General features: G+C 33.2%; 1 protein-coding gene across 1 annotated transcript; it reads right to left on the reverse strand.

The window, feature by feature from the left end:
- Positions 1-15,822: 15,822 nt before the first annotated feature.
- Positions 15,823-22,184, reverse strand: LOC129962626 (uncharacterized). The gene is made up of 3 exons (XM_056076476.1): positions 22,077-22,184; positions 16,920-18,468; positions 15,823-16,250 (listed from the first exon to the last, which is right to left on the reverse strand). Exons 1-2 carry the CDS (start codon positions 22,089-22,091, stop codon positions 16,924-16,926), a joined length of 1,560 nt encoding a protein of 519 aa, XP_055932451.1. The 5' UTR covers positions 22,092-22,184; the 3' UTR covers positions 15,823-16,250; positions 16,920-16,923.
- Between the last annotated feature and the right edge of the window lie 1,628 nt (positions 22,185-23,812).

The raw sequence follows: 23,812 nt of genomic DNA on the forward strand, positions 1-23,812 counted from the left end.
GTCTTCTGCAAATGTGACATTTGCCATCGGAACTGCGGCATTTTTATACAATTGAGGGCTCTTCGAATGTGGGGCGAGACCTCCCGCTTCTGCGTCTTTAAAAAGGCTTCCATTTCTTTGGTTTTGAGGTGATCAAAAGCTGTCCAAGCGATTAAAGTGCTTCGGCTCCTCAGAAGGGAGCCGTTCTATTCTTGTTGGCGGGAAGCAAGTGCAGCTAGTTTGCCGCTTACGGAATTAATTTAATCCTGCGAAATGGGACCATCCTTTGTTTATTTCAAGGCGGAGGATCGGGACCTGTTGCGAGAAAAAGAGAGCAGCCATTCAATGACTTTTCAGAACATTTTCTCTTCCCATTAGCTACCACGGTGGCCTGGCGGCGCTCGATTTCACCGGAGACACCGATTCGGTTTCACGGTGTTTTTACGTTGAGAAGAGTTGCAGGGTGGCTGTGAAGTCTGGAGCTCGAGAATTCAAGATTCAAAAACCCATTTTCACGAAAGATCTGTTATGTATATGAGTCTGAAGCACGTTAAATTTCCTGTCCTTTGACTTCTATGACGAGGAAGGTGTCAATACATGCACCAATTCCAAAGGGTCCTTTCATACAGGGCTACATACTCTTAAGAGAGTTCACGCAACGTGGAGGTTTGATCCATAATTTGTTCTCGTCAACTGCCAGATCTCAAAGTTTCAATAATTTCCGAAAGCAAACAACTTTTAAAGTCCTTGTAATGATACAGTTTAGGTTCCTCTGATTAGTGTTAAAATTTAAACTGATGCTTAAAAACATACTTTTTTTTAGTATATTCCTAAATTATACTTCGTTCTCTTTTATATGATTACTTTAACATCTTTATTTTATAACATTAACTCAAGCGAAACTGCATTCATTCAAATAGAGCAATGATATAAAATTGATTCGGATACTTCAATTTCATTAAAAAACTAATATGCTTCTAATATTAGGCGATTTATTGTAATTCAAAACGAGTTTTCTTATTTTTTCTTGATTTTCTGAAAAGAAAATTAACAAAATAAAGATCAGAATAATTTTAATTTCAGATATTTGGCTGAAGTCGGCAATTCATCGTCGATTTTTTTCGATTCGATTCTTTTACTTTTCCTTCTATCAGAGTCTATAGAACAAGAGTGAATAGAGAATGATTCTAACTAATCATTTACATAATTCTAAACAAATGATTAATGCGAGTTTTTGATTAATACCAAGGTACAACCCTTCCCTAAGTAAGTACGTCCGGTCATTGATGAGAGGAGCCAGGCTTCCGCCTTTTCGTGTACCCACAAGGGTGGCGAAAACCAACCAGCATACCGGAAACTTCTCATCCTCAATTACGAGGTGTCCGCCCGTGGGACTGAGAACTGTCTAAAACTACACGAAAAGCTCTAAAATTTCGTTTTTTTAAAGAAAGCACTAACTAAATGGATTGAAAGGTACATTGAACACAATATGCAGTCTGTTGAAAACCACATATCCTGGAATTCAGAATGAATGAATGGAGTTCTTCCTGATGAGAAAAAATTTTAGACGACTCAGAAGGCTACCGAAGCTATTGGTATTGTCTCGGAAATGAAGAAAAATGTTTTTTCTGACAGACAGATGAGCGGAGAGAGTTTAATAGTTTGATTGTGATGGTAGAACAAGCCTAGTGTTCTCGAGTGATAGGCACACATAGAGTAAAACACATACAATATATTCGTCTTGAAATCAAATCTCCTTCCTATGGCGTTGAGCTATGTGGATATGACTGGATTTTTCAACATGAAGGAGCATCAGTTCGCACAGCTAATGGGGTTAAAAATTGGTTTGCAGCAAATAATCTTCGGGACTTGTTCTGGCCTGCTAAAAGCCCTGACGTCAATATTGTAGAGAACATACGAGCAAGGATGGTTCGTCGCGTTTACAGGGAAGGCAAGCAGTTTGAATCTGAGCTTTGGAGAGCCTTAAATAATGCATGGAAAAAATTTTGTCAAACAGAAATTCAAACTTTATATGATTCGATATTAAACGAATCTTCGAAGTAATCAAATCTAATGGTGGAGGAAGTCCCTGTTAATAAGACTTTTTTTGTACTATTTAGAAGCGGCCTTTCAGTTTTTTCAGAAAGAATGATGCAGTCAAAACTAATATTTTTATTATTTTAATGTCTGGATTTATTGACTATTGCTTTAATTGATTTGTATTTTTTGTTTCAAATTTCAACCACAGTTGTCTATTTTCAAATAGATCTTTAAAAAAATTGCTCATCAAATTGTTCTGATAAATTGCAATATTCTTCAATTGTTTAAAAAAGTCCTACTTTTTTCATGTAATGTAGCTTTCGTTTCTTATAGTATTTTTAAGAAAATCAATGATTTGATGAGTAAGGTGTGTACCTCTTATAAGTATGAGAATACAACAGGTATGAAAGTGGTTCCTTGAAAAGTAAAAGCAAAAAATTAATTTTAAATTTAATCAGATAGATATCAGCTAAAAAGATTCATTTTGCTTTTAGAGGAAACAAATATTCAATAGATTTTAGTTAAAGAAAATGTTTCATTCGATTCGATCTTTTGAAATATGTTCACTTAGAATCTATCTTTCTTTAAAAAAACACACACGCAAAATTAAATAAATGAATAAGAGCTAGCAAACTTGAGATAAAGAAAACCGACTTTCTCTGCAAAAAACTATATAAATAGAATAGTGAATCCGATAATTTTAGAATAATTTTAGATGAGCAATTAACTTTTTTCCGCAATGACTTGATTTATGACATCATAAATATTCCAAAAGTTTGCCGACATTTTGCTGTGTGCTTCCCATATTTTAGGTATGGGCCATTGACCATGGCATCATTGGACCGTTGACATGACAACATGGGACCATTTCAGTTAGAGTCCCATATGAATCTTGAAATGAAGAGAAATTGGGAAGTTCAGATTTTCCCAGATAACACATTCAATCTTAAAAGGTTCTTTTCCCCATGAAAATTCCAGAGTGCAACAATTTGCTCAAATTTAATTCCAAGAAAATATATTTTGTTTAAGAAGTATGAATATTGGATACTGTTAAAATTATCTTAAAGTCTTTCTTTGAAAAACATATTTTTTGAACCAGTAAAACATTGAAGTAATCTAAATAATTCTAATCTAAATAATACTAAATTATATTTTTATATAACAGAAAATATCTAAATATTTATTTTTACATGTGTGCACGCACGCTCGTGCGTTTTGTTACTTTAAATTTGGAGTAGCAGTTTAGAGGGAGCGATCCGGTCATTTTGAGTCTTATTGAAGTTCAAGATTATGAAATGCTTGCCAAAATATGCTCCATATAAGTTTTAGCAGCAATATAATCTAATTACATTTAAACAGTTTAGGAAGATTTTACGAAATTTGTTAGTATTTACCATTTTGAAAGGGGAAAATATGAAGCTATGGAATACGAATTTTTTTTTCTATTTTAATCGCATACCTGCATGTACTAAATGTATTAAAAGTTAGAAAAATATAAGAAGACAAGCGATTGTCGTAAATTAGTCTAAGAAAAATATTCCTAGAAACAGAAGCTACAATAAAAAATATTATTTAAATAATGTTGCAACGCTTGTAAATATAAACTCAGTTTTTATAGCAATGACAAGTATTGTTGTAAAACATACTTGAAGATATTTTGAAAATTTTATTAAAATTAGAGAAAAAACTGGCATTATTGAAAAGCTATTTTTCTTATTTTAAAGTGGTGTTACTTTTATTGATAAATATTTTTTTGTTCAATAATATTTCCACTCTTTACTTATAATCCAGTAATATTTTCTGTTATTCAATAATAGTTTTTTTTTTTTTTTACTTTTACGTATAATGAAGAGGAATGTGCGTGTTGGCTCTCTACAAACCAGACCGTTTTACTCAAATACACCAAACTCGACACGCGGGCATTACTTTAATAATAGATTCTCACTAAGGAATTTTTTAAAGATGTTCATTAAAAGTTGAATGAAATATCAACATTTTTTCATACAATCGTATAAATATCACAGCCATTTGCACCATTTTAAAATTCCGATCTACCTTGTTACAGAATTCCTTTCCATTCAATATTTTCAACAATTTCATTTAATTTACTAGTTGGTAAGTATATATTTTGCAGCATGACCCTTTGCTGTCTTGTTTATTGGTTTTATCCATGCGATGCTATCGAATACGTTTTTTGTGCGCTCTTTTTCTCCGTCAGATTAAGAGTTGTTCACGAAGAAAAAACGAAGCATTTCAAAAATCATCTGGAATAAAAATTTTCTTAAATTTTAACTGGAGCTATAGTGAGTGTGTTGTGATTTCCGAATGAACTGCCCGGTTTTAAATATAATATTTTTAATCTTCACAAACACAGCTACACTACAAAATTTACAAACACACATAGACAATCAGGTTAAAGAAATCAGTATAGTGGAGGGATTCCATCGGTTCCAGCCGAAAGCAGGCGGCGTTAGCGCGAAGGTTGTGCATGGGGAAAAGACGACCTCAGGATTTAACTGCATGTCTGTAAACTGCTTGTTCCCGTTCAATCTGCTTGTCTGTAAACGCCACAAGGGGCTTCTGTAAAACGCTACAAGGGGGCGCTCTCTGCTTAAGGGGAAAAAGAGGTGCTACAGAGCTCTTTTAATGTATGATAATATTTTTAGACCGACACTCTCTTTTCAAATGGCATGAAACCAGGCGACTCCTTTAAATTTTTGTTTTGACACATCGGCATTATTTTGCAGTCGGCTAATAACTCACTGGCATTACTTTAAATTGAGCTAAAAATCTTGCCAATTTTTTTCTTACCATTTTGGTGAAAATTATTCTCTCTTACATATATATATATATATATATATATATATATATATATATATATTTAGATATATATATCAGAAAGAGTAATTTTTTAGTGATTAAATTAATAAATATTCATTAAATTCATGAATTCATTAGAGATAAAATAAAAATGACTAATTCATTAAATTCGTTCATGAAATTGAATCTCAGAGTGAAAAACTTTCTTTAAATGATTTTCACATTGAAGAAAATTGACATTTTTTAAAATCTTTTTTTTTTGTCACTTTTTTACATAATATAAACGAAACAACTTATGGTTTCCCATTTTTTTGTAACGTCGAGATTTCCTTGATTCTTAAATAGTCTTTTTATCTTTTTTTGCAATATTCCGAATAATTTCAATTAACTTTTGTTAAAATATCCTAAATAATATGATAAAAATTGCTGCTGAAATTAAAATTAAAAATGCTGAAAATTTTATAATAATATTTAGATAACAGAGTTCTTCATTTCATTTTTCCGCTTTATTTATTTGTTTTAATTTAATGATACATTAGCAGTACCCGCGCAGCTTTGCTCGTGGCATAACATCCAAGAGGAAAAATTAGGTTTTAAACTTAAGTATAACCTCCACCCGATATGACACGGGCATGTCACGCAACATCAAACAAACATAAAAGTATATTTTGAAATCATCAAAAATAACTACAAAGCATTTTATAGCAATATTCAGAAATATTTAGACTGCTAAAAACGTAAAAATACGATATGTTCATAGAGAAAACAATTCACTAAAAATATACAATAGAAAAGCTGTTTTAAAATTTAAAAATATACAAATAAGTCATTGTACCCACTGTTAAACACTTGTGTATCAACTCTGTCTAATCTGATATGAAAATAAAATTCAGCTTATTTACTGAAATTTCTTTGTAAACTATATTGGCTGGGCGATCACTTAGCTTCCTTATGAGATTCATTCTGTCTCTGTAATTCAATTGCAGTGCGATTTAAAGAGAGACGGTTACTTCGCTGAATAGAAGACACTCCTTCCGTAAGTGTGGGCATTCTTTCTCTGATATTCGTTAACCGAACATTTTTTCCTCTACATTTTCATTGTCGCTCAACAAACGACGCGTTTTGGCATTTAATGTGCTGCGGCCAAGATTGAATTTTCTTTCTGGGAGAATAATGAGTTTTGAATCGATGTTTCAAAGCAGGCGTAAACAAAGAAATGTATCGCATATGCCTACCACAGCTCTTGCTATTTGCGTATGCGCAGTTTGAGGTTTTCGCACATGCGCGGATAAGTGCAAAGCATAGATACTGCTGTTTTACGCACGCGCGAATCTTAATATGAAAATAATTAAAATCCCAATTATAAAACTCCTTTTTTACTCTCTTCAGTATAATGAAACCTTCCCGAATAAACGCCCTACAAAATGGCCCAAATATCTCTAATATCAGTTAAGTATTTCTAAAGTTTTTCCCTTTCAAACATGACACTTTCAGGAGAATTCATTTATACTATGTATAGATATTATATTCTGAATTTATTTTAAATAGTCCCCATTTTTTAATTCAACTTTAAATAATTCTTGATCTTTGACGTTTAGTACTATAAAAGCTAAAAGGATTATATTTTCATTAATTATAAAAATCAATTTTAAATAATAAATGACTTTTCTTGATCATTGATGTTTAGTACTATAAAAGTAAAAATGATTATAATTATCATCATTAATTACTTTCAGCAGATAGCTTTATGAAAATGATATACATGGCGACTGTAAAGTATGACACTTTCAAAAAAGAATTAAAAATAAACAAGCGAAGATTTTTGCTACTGTCTTTTATTTTCGATAAAGAAAAGATTATAATTTCTTTTTAAGGAAATGTAAAGCCTCAAAATCGAAGATTTGCAGAAAAAAATGTACAAAAAATGGAGGATGGTGAACATTTTCTGCAATGGATGATGAATACACCAGGTATTGTGAACCGACGCAATGCTCGAACACGGGGATTAGAAAATCCGTGCTGTACTAGAGGAAGTAAGAGACTGTTCTAAAGTAAACGAGTGGTGTGGTTTATTGCCCGATCGAATGATTGGGCCTTTTTTTCTTTTCCGAAGTAACTGTCCGATCTCATATGGTTTGCTTGAAATTTTGCCTTTTCTCAAGTAGAGAATTTGAAATCAAATGCCATTTTTCAGCAGGATGGGGCACCACCACACTGTAGTGATGGATGGGACGAGGAAGCCTGCTATCTCGATAGACATAACCCTTTTGCATACATGAGTTCTTCTGACGGAGATATGTAAAAAACATTGCTTACCTATCTCTGATTCGTGACACTGATGAACTGAAAAGGCGAATTGCAGTGGTCCTGCAATGCTTCATAGAATGTGGCTGGACTCGAAGTGTTGTCCGCGTCTAATGGGCGCATGTTGAAAGCGTGTAATAAAACATTGCAAAAAAATATTTTATTCGTTAAACATAAAAAGCTGTAAGCGATTATCTTTGTTTCTTTATTTGTATTTAATTTTTTAAAATGTAGCCGTGATTTTCGGACACCCTGGATATATTTCTTTTTACTAAAATGTTTTCAGATTCTTTTACTGTTCAGTAAATTTCTAAAATGTTAAAATTAAAATTGTTTTTTTTTCAGAAATTTCAACTATCAGTGCTGTTATATAGTTTAAAAACCCATGTTATGCTTAAATCATGGAATAACTCGTGTATGTCAAATAGAAATCAATGCGCAATGTATTCACTGAAAAAATCATTTTCTCCTTCGAAGGCTAGATGTCGCCACTGCTGAAGTTGCAACAATGTTTTGATCGGTTCAAATTTCACTACTGCACCATTTGTATATTACTCGATTGATCATCACCTCAGCTCTATTGAATAAATTTGGACTTTATAACAAACCTGACTGTCTCTCTTATAACCAAGACAAGCACATTTGACATATTCTCGTGCACTGTTTGAAGTATTTAACTCAAAGAACCTTTGGAACAAGCTATCTTTCAATCGCCAAGAAATTTCGTCTCTTAAATTCTGATCCAAGAAACTGTTTTTCATAAGCGCTTTCTTCTCATTTTTCTTCATTCACTGAAGTTTTTTGATATTTATTTACTCTGGCTTTCTGGCATTAAAGGATGATAGCCTTTGTTGCTAAAAATTCCAAATTTTCCAATTCAGTCTATCAATCAAACGTTTTGTATATTAATGATTAAATAAAACTAGCTGGCTTTGGCGATCTGCTTGTTTGCATAGATTGCTGATATTTTTAGACTTTTAAATGATTAATATGAAATGTTATTTGATGGACCGAAAACATGAATTCAATTGAATCAGTTTACAGTAAATTCAAAAACATATATACGTAAAATAAACGCAGAAATGAAAATCCTGTTATGGAATTAATAGGAGCATGACTGATTTTTTTTTATGCATGAATTTAAATTTGCTCATAACATTTTAAAAAGATAGCGTGTCGATTTAAATGAGAGAATATTATTAAAATTAAAGAGGGCAATTATATGCAATTCAAATTAATATCATTTAAAATAATGTTTTGAGTCTTGAAAAGTAATTGTTTTGAAAGATATGAGTTTCAATTTCTAATCGGACCTACTTTTGTGCTCAATTTAACTTTCTACTTTTTGACTTCTTTTATATTTATTTTCCTCTGACCGATTGGAACTGGACTGAGTCCTCTAAATGGCATGCAACCCCCAACGAACCCCTTCCAGAAAATTTCATGTAACATTTTGCACCTCCATTAATTAGCTAAGCAACGGATGAAATTAAGGCAGCTGTAAAAACGTTCAGTGAAGCATTATGAAATTTTTGCATGACGCTTTCACTGTTGCCATTCGAAAGTAAACAATAACAGCGATTTTTGTGTCACGTACGTTAGTGTTTTATATACATATATGGCAAAAATTGATAAGAAAATTAAAAATAATTTTAACGCATGATATGAAATAAACATAAAAATATATCGTTTGTAGCATTTTATATTCTTACATGAGGCAGCGTGATAAATGACATGTTTTATGTCGTAGTAGTTCTTCTTTGAAATAAAAATTTTATATAAAAAAAATTCTTCAAAAAATTGCAAATAGAATCAAATTTTCTCAAACTGTTATTGAATATAGTGGAATCAATGCATGGAATATTTATTACATTTGCCGCCCAATTTAATTTTAGAATCAGAGACTCCCAGGGAATGATTCTTTTTACAACTTAACAATTATAAATGACTTGTAATTTTTTTTTTGGTATCTTGCGCCATATTTGTGATACCTCTACAAGTGATATAAAGGACTAAAGCGTTTAGGGCACTTAAAAATTATCTTTCCTCGGAGGGAAAATGCACGCATCGTCACTCCACGGTTTGCCATGCGACGTGAATAGAAGAGTTTTAATTTTTTTTCGCTATAAACGGACATACTGTAACATTTCTGATGAAACGGCATGTATTGAAAAGTATCTGGTAGGATCATAAATTAATTATAAAGTTCAGCGGTTGCATCTGCTTAATTTGTAGATATTACGACTCAAGCGAAAAAGATTTTAGTTCAGAATACGTTCTCAGAGCAGAGGGCTGCATTCCACAAGCGGGTCTTTCAAGGCCGCTGGTGGCTACTCTAGGCCACATCGATAGAGTATTCAGACGGCTGAGTGAGCGTGGAATCGGCGAATGGCCGATTGGTTAGTTTAATTTAGTTATATTAACGTCCCGTTTAAAGCAACAATGAGGCCATTTTGTGACAAACCTCGTAATTTTGAACCACAGTCAGATGACAAGGATAACGCCTGAGTTGGCACCCTCCTTTCCAAGCTTCCACAATACACCAGTGGGAAAACATTTGACCCCGACCGATTTAACGTGCACCAGACCCGCGTACGTGACGGTTCTTCGATGGAATCGGGTATCGAACCTGAATGCCTCGTTCAAACCGTTGGGGAGAAACGTCCTTCCACTGGTGTGGTGTGGAAGTTTGGAGAGGAGGTGTCTTCTCAGGCGTTGTCCTCATCATATGACCGCGGTTCAAAATTACGAAATGCGTCCCGAAAACGGGAAGTTAATATAACTAAACTAAATCTAACCTTTCCAGAGGCCATTCTACCTCCACCTCCTATTTTAAATACCTGACTTTTCACACAAGACAAAATTATGTTCTCCGGAAACGCACTAATTGTTCCTGGTTTGTAAAGGGACATAAAGTACTCTTTATCCACGTGCTCGGTTTATCGGTATCTTCTTTGAGATGACTTTTGAAAAGTGATACGTTTAATGAAGCATTTATTAGTCACTAAATAAAACTCTGCCTTTTTGACATACAAATAGGATAAAAATTACAAAAGGAGTTATTATTTTAGATTTCGCCTCAATTTCCCAAATTGATTACAGAATTTGAGATAAGTTCATATTGTTCATTATTATTCCGTAATTACATGAATTATTTAGAAATTAAATTGTAGAAAGAGAAAGGTAAGAATTAAATGTATTATGTGTGATCTGCCTTCCTAATCTGGTGTAGTGTGGAAGTTTGGAGAGGGGGTGCCAACTCAAGCGACGACATATTCATCTGACTGCGGTTTAAAATTACAATATACATTTCAAAATTGTCCTAGTGCTGCTTTAAAACGGGACGTTAACATATCTAAACTAAACTGAACTCCCTCCCTAATCTTTCGAGAATAATAGCTATCTCAAAGGATAAACTATACATAAAAGAAAAACTTGAGCTAAAATTAGTGGCAGAAACAGATAAAATGTATTCACTATTTGAACTTTTGGAGGCTTCGGGCTCATTTCAAACCATACAAATAATTCAGCTATTTAAAAAATAAAAAATAAAATTATTAAAGAAAAAAATAATATTTTTACAAAATTGGCATCTTAAATTATGTGAATGAAATTCTTTGATTCGACTGTTGATCATCCATTAGTACCGTTATGAGATTTAGGCTTATGAAATAATTTCCTAAAAATTCAATAAAAATTTTGTAATGAATTTGAAGCGAGGCATTCCAAATCCATCCATATTTGACTGAAAACCACTTATTCGTTGTATAGCTCCATAGCATTGTTTTTCCTTTACTCAGTATTCAGGTGTCACTCATTTTCACAATCTGTGCACAGTGTTCAGTTGAACTGTATTGTTTCCAGGGAAAAGCATTACATCCATTTTTGTTGACTCGTATTGCTGATATGGTTCTCAGAAAGAGGTCTTCAAAATTTGCACCTGGATTTGTTACCACTTAAGGGGTGGGTAGAGATTTTAACTCCGGTTTTCCGTCTTTAAATAAAAAGGCATTATGTTAATGAAAAGATTTAAATTAAAATGCTGCAAGCTTTAATAAGATATATACATTGACATATAAAACATGACGAGAACTTAATCGGACCAGGAGAAAAACTTTAAAAAGAACTTATTTGGAAAAATATTTATTACTTTTGTTTAAAGTTTGAGTGAAAAGTTTGGAAATCCATTTAAGTGTGTGTTACGTGGAAAGGAATAAAATGGTAAAAATTGCACTATCTGCATCATTTTTTGAAAAATTTGAGTTTGTTGAAAACAATAGGGAAGTCAAATATTGTCTATAAGTACTTTCTTTGTTAGTCATAATGCGAGAAACGAAAAGGAAAAAAAAATTACCTTAGTTTAAAAATGTTACTCTACAGTTTCAAGTGGTATCCTAACGATCAATTTTCAAAGAAAAGTGTTGAAAATTGAATGTGAAATTGTCTGAGTTATCAAGCCTAGATTATTTTTCGAAGACTATTACACTCTCGAGCTCTACGCTTAAATATATTTAACGAATAAATCACCACAAATTGGAACTTTATTTGTAAATTAAATTTTCACCATCTTTTTGAAAACAGACTATTATGATATTATTTGAGATTATAAAATGACGCTCCTTGAATAGATATTTTTTTCTTTCGTTTCACGAATTCTGATTGATAAAAAAAAGTAATTATAAATGTTTTTCGACGTTCCTGTTTTTTTCGACAAAATCAAATTTTTCAAAAAATAATTTAGATATTCATTTGAAATTTTTACCAGTTATTCTTTTCATTATAACACGTACCTAAGTATATTTCCAAAAAAAATGAAATTAAAAAAACTAAAATGAAAAATATTTTGAAAACATTTTTGAAACAATAGGGCAAACTAGATAAGATTTTTCCACAAATTAGTATTTATTTAAATTTACTCCTAATCTAATTGCATAATTATTACGTTTCATAACTCATTGCACAGGCTTTTTAATTTCTATAGCTTTATAGTTTAAACCTTTTCTCTAAGATTAATAGATATTTTGTGAAACTCGAGGAAACTTCTAATTATTAGGCTTTACGTCTTCGGATGCACACTGAGAGGTCTGTTTTGGATAACCAGCGCAATAAAACCTATAAGATTGTTGTTTTGCATTTTTTCTGCATTTTACTATTTTACATGAAAACTTTACTATTTTTTAATATTTTACATGACTGGATTAACACGGAATTTCAGTTTTTTTTTTCCCAAAAGAAGTTGCTTCTTTGCAATAGCTTGTTAAAATTAAAATAATAACAATAGTGGCTTATATGAAAAATATCTTTTTATTAGAGTTTATTAAATAAAATGAATCGCCATCAGAATTAATTTCTTTAAATCTTCTAAATAAACTTTTTTATTAATTTCTTAAAAAATTTTTAGAAGTGATTTCATTCTTTATAGAAGCTGGGACATTATCTTACGATAAAAAAGTCATATGGCAATTGTGTATGCATGTTCCTCATCTTCTAAACTGTCTCATTCAACCCAAAATTATATAATTTGTGTCAAGAGAAAAATATTGTCAACTTTTCAAAATTCAAAAATTAATTAAATATCCAAGTAATAAAAAATTTTCCAAAGTAACTTCAGCGAAATTATTCCGGTCGAAATATTTTTACACTATCTGAAGATTCAAAATTTTACCATTTCATTAATGCCAATTTCATTTCTGCACGATATTGTATTCAACTGTAATTAATTTTTCAAAAAGATTTAAATACATTAAAATTAGAATTAACTGTTACATCACTATTTTTTTCTTCAAATTTCTCTTTTCTCTTTCGCATATGCAAAGTATTGTAATCTTGAAAAAATTCGAGCTCGCGATTATGACGAAACTCCATGTTTTAGACAACTCTAAGTTTGAAAACTGTCTGTCTGTGAAAAAAATAACTCAAACACGCTTTGAGACAGACGAATGTAATTTCCTATGTAACCTTTACATTAAATGTGTAGATTTCTGTCAAATTTTGTGCAAAAGCCATTCAGTTTATCTATTTAAAATCTATTCAGTAAGTCCGTTTTCTGTTCAGCTGTTCGAATATAATGTCACACAATAATTGCAAATCGAAAACAGCTAGTGGAATAAAATCCAGTGCACAGATTTTACATCTACATCGTTTGTACTTTCAGACACATGTGAATGTGATAACGCTAACGTAAATGTGAAAAACGCTTGTATGTTATTCTGATTATACACTACACTCCCGAGTATCCGGTTCTCGACTATCGGGCCTCATTTTCTTTTATCCTAATTAAATGAGAAAGGTAAGGCGTTGCATTGGAAACATTGCCAAGGCATTGGAAGCGGACGTCTGCAACGATCCTCCTGCATGTCGTGCGAAAAATACAAGTTGTGACAGGAAAAGAGCAGCAATTTGCTCGTTATTCATTGTTTCGTCTCAATGAATAACATCGGACCTCAATTGTTGCCACTGTTCCTGATTATTATTGCATATTACGTACAAGATTCTGTGTAATTATTTATCTGTGAGAAATAAAATCAGTTTGAGTAAATTTTCTTCAGAATTAGGTCTATGATTTGCGTTAATGTTTTGTTTAAGTTTCCTGCATTTAAGGTAAGCACTGAATAATGTATGTTAAAATGTGAACAGTTTATACGCTTTAACTTATTTTCCTCTAATATGTTCTTGAAACGTGCACTTCGGTATATAGACTACCAGTACAAGGCCTTCTATTTTAATACTTCTATTTTAACACTTTACCAGCAGCTGTATCTATGATTCACTGGACAACGGCCCGTGTTCACAGTCTAAGTGGCTAGAAATAGAAGGGGGGCTTAGTACTCAATAAGTGAGAAAATACCTATTATAACAGTGAGTTTGGGTCTAAAACTTTTGTCTTTTAGTATTGGTGGACAAAGAAATGAGTTGATAGAATTTTGGCCCTTCCGGCTTTTTTTTTATTATCCTGCCTGCCTTTCCGTCGCGTTAGGCCTGATCACATCAGGGAGTGGACTGTATTTTCAGTTCTGTGTCAAATTTTAGTTTCAATCGGCAGAGAAAAGGCATCTTGAACACAAATTAGGTTTTCGAGTATTATTAATAATCGCATTCCAAGGATTAATCGCTAAGATCACGCGACATATTCAGTAGAAATACTAAATTTAAACCAAAAGTTAATATTTCATAACTGTTGTACGTCGATGCCTTACATAGCGTTCTCCGCCTTCGCAAGATCCACGTTTTGTTTTGTTTTGTTTTTTTTGCAGGTTGTGTGTGCGGGAGATAACATCTTTGTTAGAGAGAATGCAAGAAAGTTTTAGGGAGACCACTCCAGCTGGTTTTTCTACCGGACTTCTTCTTTTTATTTTTCTCCCAGGTTTCAAAATAGTGGTTAAGCATTGTCTAAAGTCAGGCATCTGTCCGTCGTTTAAAAGGAGACAAAAGTTAAAGCAGCAAATAAAACAGACACAGCAGCGGCTTCATGCTAAGAGCCAATCAACAAATATTTTCCCCTTTTTCTGCACAAATTGTGACGGAAAAAGCAACGCCATTTTAAAATTTAAAAAAAATTATCGTTTCAATTATACCAATTTCATTTCAGTGCGGTTTTTCTTTAGAAAGGTTAACAGATGATTTTGAAGTAAGAAATTTGCTAGAGGATTTTTAGACTTTGAACTACTCTATAATTTTTTTTAATTATCTCTTTTATTTCACCTCATGTCATCAAAAGTGTTTTTGTGTATCATAGAGTTTCATTCAAAAATGATATACTACATAAGAATTATTATACATGAAGAGATTTTAATCCTGAGCAGCGCCATCTATGTCAGTGAGTTCTAAATAAACATGCTGATGCTGAGCAATTTTTTTTTGTGATTCCTTCCAAAGATTTCAAGCAAATTTAATTTTAGAAGGAATTTTACAAGGAAATTAGAAATTGAAATCCCTAGTCGTATTATGCTTATGATTTCCTCCCTTCCTTTAATATTGCGATACTTTTGCATAATTTTATTTGGCAAAGAACAGAATAGTTTTATAAGCAATATACAATTATTTAAGCGCAGTAATGAAATTGATTGAAAAGCTTCTCCAATAAATATAACTCACACAATTCTAAAATTCACTTGGATTTTAACACATTATTTATTACTACTTTGAAATTCACAATGAAAATTAAAGAATTAAATATGAATTCTTATAACAATAAAACAAGAACAAAATGTAATTGCATTTTATCATTCGAAATCTCTCTATTGGTTTATTTCATATTCTTTGCATGCATCCGTAAAAAGGTATTTTTTGAAAAGAAATCTGTTGAAACAAATCTCTTCCTATGCATTATTTCTAAAAATAAATTCAAAGTTGCTTATAATGAAATTAATAAATTTTTTTCGATATTTGCCATTTAAAATTACTAACTAGCAAAGTGATTTTTTAAAAAAATAGAAGTCATATTAGCTTACTCAATAACTACTAATAATTTAATAACTCATTTTTTTTTTCATTTTAGTAATGATTAATTGAATCTGAAATACATAAAGACATTAGATTAATAATACCAAAGCAATATTAATACCAATAATTAATGGATTAGTGTTACATGTATTAGCAAACAGATGTGAATATTTTTATGAATAATTATAATTTTATGAGAAAAAACATAGACATTTTTCTACAAAAATAATTTATTTTCTTTTATCGCAAGGAAAAAAGTACAGGGCGCTTCTCGGGTTCTATGTTTGCATTTTTTTTTTTTTTTTTTACAAATTAGGAACCTCGAAGTACAGACGATTAACATTTAAGGTTCGACGATGCTATGCATGAGGCGGGAACTGCGCATGCGCATCCTTCCAGTGGATCCCGCGAACCTCCAAATATTACTCGTATGCGAAGCATCTTCCTCGCCAGTGATTCAAGCATTCGTGGCACGAATGGAAGCTGGTGGGAAAGAGCCTGCGAGGTCTGTGGAACACGTCGCAGCTGTGACATGGAATAATGCCTTTAGTGAGTGAGCACATGAACAACTAACTGTACAGGGAGCAGCTGACAAAAGCAGCTGCAACACTAAAAAAAGTCCTTCCAATAAAAAATATTCACAATAGGAGATCCTGCTCAGCTCTCTGAAAAAAGAAAGAAAAAAATTATATTTTTTCAGTTATTTATTGCAGCTTTAAAAATCAAAATATTTCTCCTAATGACAAATGTGTTTAAGGCTGACACCCTTTTTTCAGAGTGTTTCTAAATCAGTGGATATATTATATCATTTTTCGTATGACTAACATATATTTTAGTACTTAAAAGGGAGTAATCATCAATAAAAAAATTTTGGTAGTTAATTTGCTAGCAGATTAAAAGTTTTTTTCTTAAGATTTTTTTCTCAAAACATCACTTCCAGATATTATGCTACAAAAAACTATTTTAGCTTATACCATCATTACGAAAAAAAATGCATTTTTGAAATTATATTTGGATAAGAGATCACGTAAAGAAAAAAAAATGACAGTATTCTACAAATAGGATTAATACTTATTCCCTAAAGATATTGTCGTTTCGATTAAAATTGCTATTGATCAATAATTCTTTAAAAAAAGCATAATGCACGTAAAATGTATGCGCTGCTAATTAATAAATACTTCCAAATTATCTGTGAGCAAAAATTTAAATTTTATACCTTTTTAATGAATTAGATTTTCCAAAGTTCTTTATTGGATTTGAAACTTTCTTTTCTTTAGATTGAGTAAGCATTTTAAATTATTATTATTAATTAGATAATCACAATGATATATTACCTAATCACCAGGACCAGTCACCGCCTCCGTAACTAGAAACACCACCAAAGCCTCCTTTGCTGATTCCACCACTTCCTCCATATCCTCCTCCACCGCCGCTGCTTCCTCCATAACCTCCACCACCTCCGCTGCTGCCTCCGTATCCTCCGCTTTTGCCACCTCCGCTTCCGCCTCCGTAACCTCCTCCAAGACCACCACCAAGACCTCCTCCATAACCGCCTTTTCCTCCTCCGCTTCCACTTCCATATCCACCACCTAGTCCACCAAGACCACCTCCATAGCCACCCTTTCCACCTCCGCTACCACCTCCATATCCACCTCCGAGTCCACCACTCTTTCCTCCAGAGCCACCATATCCACCTAAACCGCCACCAAGTCCACCTCCATATCCACCACTGCCTCCCTTTCCTCCTCCAACTGAACCTCCATATCCTCCACCACCACTGCTACCACCATAACTACCTCCAAGAGCACTTAAAGCTGCAGAGTAATCATCCCCACCGCTTCCTCCATATCCTCCAGCTCCACCACTACTGCCTCCATATCCTCCAGATCCTCCACTACTACCTCCATATCCTCCAGAAGATCCACCACCATAGCCTCCAGATCCACCTTCTGATTTGCCACCTCCCAAGCTACTGATACTAAGACCAAGGAGAGTTACACCACCGCTTCCACCATTACTTCCTCCATATCCTCCTCCACCTCCGCTGCTTCCTCCATAACCTGCTCCACCTCCGCTGCTTTTCCCTCCATAACCTCCTCCACCACCACTGCTTCCACCATATCCTCCGCTGCTTCCACCGTATCCTCCGCCGCCACCACTGCTTCCTCCGTATCCACCGCCTGCACTTCCAAGGGTGATTATTTGAACTTTACCGCCTCCCGAAGATCCGCCTCCATATCCACCAGCAGACCCACCTCCATATCCTCCTTCGGAAGATCCACCATATCCACTAGATACTCCTCCAAGAGCAGCACCATATCCTCCATCACCACCTTTACCACCATATCCACCATCACCACCGAGAGCAGCTCCATATCCTCCATCTCCTCCTTTGCCGCCTCCATATTCCCCGCCAATGTCTCCACCATATCCTCCTCCAAGAGAAGCTCCCCCATAGTCTCCACCAGTAGAACCAGCATCATATCCACCACCAAGAGAAATGCTACCGCCATAATCTCCTGATGAGCCTCCTCCATAACCTTCTCCGCCGCCGGAGGATCCTCCATATCCTCCTCCACCTCCAGAAGATCCACCGTAGCCCCCACCGCTACCACCTCCCTTGCCACCTCCGTTTAGGGAAACTGGAATAGCCAGGAGGATTGTGGTTCCTTTGCCTCCAGCACCTCCACCATATCCTCCGCCACCGCCTCCTCCACCTCCTCCATAACCTCCACCTCCACTACTTCCCCCGTATCCGCCACCACCACCGCCTCCTACATAGCCAGTAGCAGCGGCTACGAGATCCTTCGCTGAGGAAATGGTCTTCTTCTTCTCAATCTTGACGCAGGTTGCGCTCAGGACGAGACAGCTGAGTACCCATAGCTAAAAGAAACGGGATGTTTAGGAAATTCAACCAATTATTTTACAATGTTTGAGTCCAATGCAGTTATTTTTAGTTATTAAAAATTGTTTTTATTCCACAGTACAATGTTAAGATTAACTCATTATTAAGAGGTCCGAACGCATACAAACAAATGAATGGATTTTATATAAATAAGCTGTAAATTAATAGTATTTTTTTCATTTTTTTTTATTATTTAAAATAACCTGAAAATAATTTTCTAAATGTAAGTTGGCCCCAGAAAAGAAATATATTAAATAGTAGTTTATTACTTTGGAGAGAAATATTTAATTTTATTCAAGGTTTTCTAATTATATGGATGGAGCAATATGTTTAACGTAAAAAAATAGGATGAATACGTGAAGAATTAAATATATTGGTTTTTAAATATTTGTTGTAATTATAAAACAACAGTCTCTGCTAATTTTTATTATATAGTTATTTAGAAATTGGAAATTTCCATTAAAATTCAATTATGTATGTAAAATTATTTAGTCATCATTCAATTTTTTCAAATTTCAGGAAAATCGAGTCTGGAAGTAATCCGGAGAAATAATAATATTTCAATAAACTTCAACTGTTCAGTTCAGTAGCAAAGTTTTAATAATTCAAATTACATATTTCAATGTTCAATGAAAATCTATGACATTAAACATTGAACTTTTTAATTTCACTTTTTGAAACATTTCATCGCTTTTAATGTAAAACCATATATTACGTTTAAATAATTAAACAATTCTAATGAATGAACTGAAAAAAAAAGGTTGTCTTACAAATAAGAAAAATCAAAGGCATAAAATAAAAGCACGCGTTTAGACAGTGAATACAGAGTAAAACCCTTCAGCTATAGATTTTTTCAACAATTTTTTTAATAAACAAATTTGTGAGATGAGATAAATTAATGTCTAACATTAACAGAATGAAAAGGAAACTAAAACAACAAGCACCGAGATGCATACCAACATATTTTGCATATAAGAAATCTCCTGAACACCTTTTGAAGCCAAGAATGCTTAAAAGCATAAGGTTTGAATGTAGCCTTTTGGTTGAAAATATTTTTCTATTTATTTGTTTGTTTTAGAGCACGCGTAAAATAGAACACCACCAGAAGGTCAAAGAGACATTGACATCGAAATTCATGAATGCTGTTACTTTTTTGCTGCTGTGCATTTCTTCTCGACCTCATTAAATCCAGTTCTTTTCTAATGGCTCGGAAACCAGAAATAGCAACTCGCAAATCAATTTCCCTTTCGATCACAGCTGGGGGCACTCAGAGAAGCTGACCATTGTTAAAGGCAATTCATAGTTCGCTGCTGTTGATGAGGAGTTGCTTTCAACAATTGCCATCAGGCTATTATTACATGTCATTATGAATTCTATCATAAGGTTAATAAAAGTAAAATTGTTGCATTTGGTATCGAATTTCCTTCTCTTCTACGCAATAGTTAAAGGTCAGTTTTATTTTAAATGGTGAAATTCATTTTAGATTAAGTAAATCTAGGATAGACACTTTTCTCGATTGAGAAACAGAATGAATGCTAATTCCTATATTTGTTTCTGGCAGGAGAAAACTTCTATCACAAAAGTTTAGCAAGCATGTTCCCTTTGCATATTTCAAATTCTTTGGAGCACGATTATAAAATATTGTTCTTGTGCCATCATTTGCAATGTAGCATTGTTGCATTATTTTGCTTAAATATTTCTTAAAAATATTTAAATCAATACAGCAGTCGAACTTACAGAAATCATAAAGCAACACCCGAGGACTTAAAAAAATATAAAAATTCAAAATTTTAAAATTAGATAATAAATATATAGCTTTGCTGGTAATTACAGGCCTCTCTATTATTTTGCGTTACTTTAGCAACTGTATCTTTGCGTCACCCTGTATTCCCATGTTTGTTTTGACTGAGAGATTTTGCTCTAAAAACTTTTATTTTACTTTTTAAAAACTTTGCATGATTAAATTTTAGAATAAAAGCGAAAGTCACCCGGTGCATTTCACTAGAGCTTTATCAAAAGAATTTCTGGTAATAAAACATTATTATTCAGTCACATTTGCTTGAATAAAGAAAACTTAATGCAAAATGAAAAACACATGCTTGTTGAGAGAATAAAAAAAAAACATTTTAACTCGAAAATAAGGAGACGCAAGTGGTATTTTTACTATCATTTTGACTGTCGTTTGTCCATTTCACTTTCTGACAGAAAGTTAAAAATTTTCAAAAATTGCTTCCTAATTTCATAGCTATTAAATTTCCCGGACGTTTTCCGTCCAATACAAGTTCCAAATGATGGCTTATCAACTGATGGGTTTCAATCTCAAATTTTTTGATGAATTATCGAAATACTGAGTGTTTATTAAAGAGTAGATAAAAAAAACGTAATAATTTTATAAACTGCTTTTAGTTAAGAAGAATACAACTAATTAAGAGTTCAATACTTTTGACATACTTCTTTAGAAATATCGAAAGAGAAATTTAAAAAAAAATTTTACTAAAGAATTAAACTCGCTTAACGAGCACCTTCTATAATGAGTGATTTGACATGTGTATTTATAATTGACCCTTTTAACGAGCGATGTTTCATAGAACGAGTGACGAAGAGACAGTCACATTTGGGATTAACTTCTAATTGGGTGTCAGTCTGTGTTGAGCACTTGATGGAAATGAATTCTTATTTTCGGATAGAAGAAGATTTGGCCAGATAGCGTTGTGGAAAGCGACTCCGAAGAGTTTGAGCAAGTGCCTGTGAAGTCTTAATTGACCAGATTGTGTCTCTGACCAAGATTATAGGGCTAGAAGTGGATCGATGGGTTGGTGGGAAAATATAACCAGAAATATCGAACAGTTAGCTTACGGAGTTGCATTCTGTGCCACAGCAACAAGTTGCAGATGAGATTTAGTCAGGAGAAGAAGAGATAACAATCTAAGCAGAGCAACAACCTTCAGAAAAATGAGGGAGATGCAGAAAGTGTTAGAAATATTGCATCGTATCTTGAGCCTAATTAAGCAGTCGTTATGAGTTCTACAGATTCATTTAACAATAAGGCTGTGTCTCATTTTCGACACATTTTGAATCGTAACCAAAAAAACAAATATTTGTAAGCATCTTTCTTGTAAAAAAAACACTCATTAGAAATAATAAATTACTTAACTATAAATTTATATATTTTTTTTTTCTCCGAATGATACACATTGTCCTATTTCACATAGGTTTATACAGAAAAAAAAAATGATTTAGCTTAACGAGGATTTTCTATGGCTAGACAGCATTTTACATGTTTTAGGATTAACTGCCTCTAAAATTCAAATTTGTTTTTTAATTGTGGCACCAATTAATACCAGAGCTTTAAAACTGTCTAATAAAGTTAAAATGCATTTTATAGAAATTGCTATGATTGCTTAATATAGATTCGTGAAAAATTAATTAGCACGAATTCTCTAGTAATTAGCTCAGTCATCTTTGATGATTCGATGAAATGAGCAAACGTTTTGTTTGATCACTAATGGATTACAAGAGCGGAACATCGGTATCCTAAGAAAGGTTCATGTGAAGACATTTTTACAGAGGGGAAAAGCACTCTTACCTTCAAGGATGCCATGGTGTGTGCGGGCTTTTTTCTGGATCAGCTAGTTCTGGGTAATCAGAAGAGAGAGCACCGAATGATGATCGAACAACGAGCGACGGACCTTTTATACATGTAGGACAGGCACTGGACATTACTTTGTCCCGGTTTCGGTCATCCGCCAATGAAGATGAGAGTTCATTTTTTTTCCCCCTTTGATTCGCTTCATAGGGGGAAAGATGGAAGTAGAGAAATAAAAAAGAAGCCGCAGTAGGTAGACGAGTTGTTTCCTTGCCTCCGATCTTATAACCGGGTTAATTGTTCAGAAAGATGAATTGATGCCTCTGGGCGAAAAAAGAAAAAGTGTGCGCTTTAGTTTTGTGTTTTCACTCTCCTCGTGTGGCGAGAGAAAGGAATAGGTTTATTTTTATTTGCTTGCTGTGAGCGCCCATCAGCAGTTGCAGTAAGCAAGTTCGAGGGAAAGGGTCAATAGCAACACTGCAAGAACCGAATTTGACGATCGGGGTTTTTCCAGTATCGCACAGGAATAATCGGGGTTCTTTGAAAAGTTTAGTCACGACTTGCTGGGAAAAAGAATAGAATATCAAATAAAAGAAAACAAGCTAATATTAGAAATGAGCTGTTGTTGCCTTTTTGCTATTCCTTTGGGTAGATGCTCCTGACGGGTGTTAATTTCAACCGTGTTTGCTTAAATTAAGTCACGAATTCGGAAGAAGTGCGCTCTTTCCATGGGCCAGATGGATGTGAAGCTATTTTTAATGTTATCAACATCTGCTAATCAGTTCGTTAATCCAAGAAGGCTGAAAACTTTTTTTAATAAAAGGCATTTATCAGTTGCTTGTTGACCTCATTTTAAATTATGCTCTTTCATATAATTTTTTTCGTAAGTTTGAAACCTTTAACGTAATCTGGAATTCGATATCTTTTCCCTATAAACAGAATAGAAAAAAAAACACCTTTTTTGTTTAATAAATTGCCATTATTGCATGCTAGCTTAATTCATTGTTCGGAAAATTACGGTATTGCAGGATCTTTCAAGTCGAAGTTTGTAATTCAGAGAATTAACCGAAAGATAGAAAATACATTTTCGGGTTTTGTATCTTCAAAGAGGCTAATGATAAACATTGAGGTTCAATATTGATTCGAATGAAGCGAGATTCATATTTTAACTCAAAATATTTAAATATTTAGTGAGAATGTGACAATATTGTTGAACACGACAACAAATAGCTATGATGTTATTTCATAATTTTTTGGGTTCAGTTCAAGTAAAATTATTGAGAATTTTATTTTCCAAAGAAGCGAAAGATTTCAAAGATGAAGCGAATAAGGAGCTGTGTTTCGCCTTAGAAATTATTTTCATTCATAACCAAAAACACATAGATCAAAAATTTTTAATGCATTTGGTATTAATTTCAACAATTTTCGTTAACATTTGTTGCACTCCTCTATCATTTTGGGAATGCATTCCAATTGCGTTTTCAAGAAAAATCCTTCCCCATATTTTATATTCAGAACTTTATTGATGTCGGCAATTCTTTTAATGCGAAACTTTGTTTACTTCTACCTATAAATAAAAGTAAAAAAAGTCTATAATATTAAGAAAATAGTGGGCATTTTTTATTTTAAATGCATTGGTTTCGAAAACGAGAAAAAGTATTAAAGGGCGAGGGGTCAGTTGAAATGAAACTGCATGTCGTCTAATTCGTCTTTAGAAGTAGGCCTGTTTAAATTTC

This window comes from Argiope bruennichi, chromosome 3 (assembly GCF_947563725.1).
Source record: "Argiope bruennichi chromosome 3, qqArgBrue1.1, whole genome shotgun sequence".
Taxonomy (NCBI): Eukaryota; Metazoa; Arthropoda; class Arachnida; order Araneae; family Araneidae; genus Argiope; species Argiope bruennichi.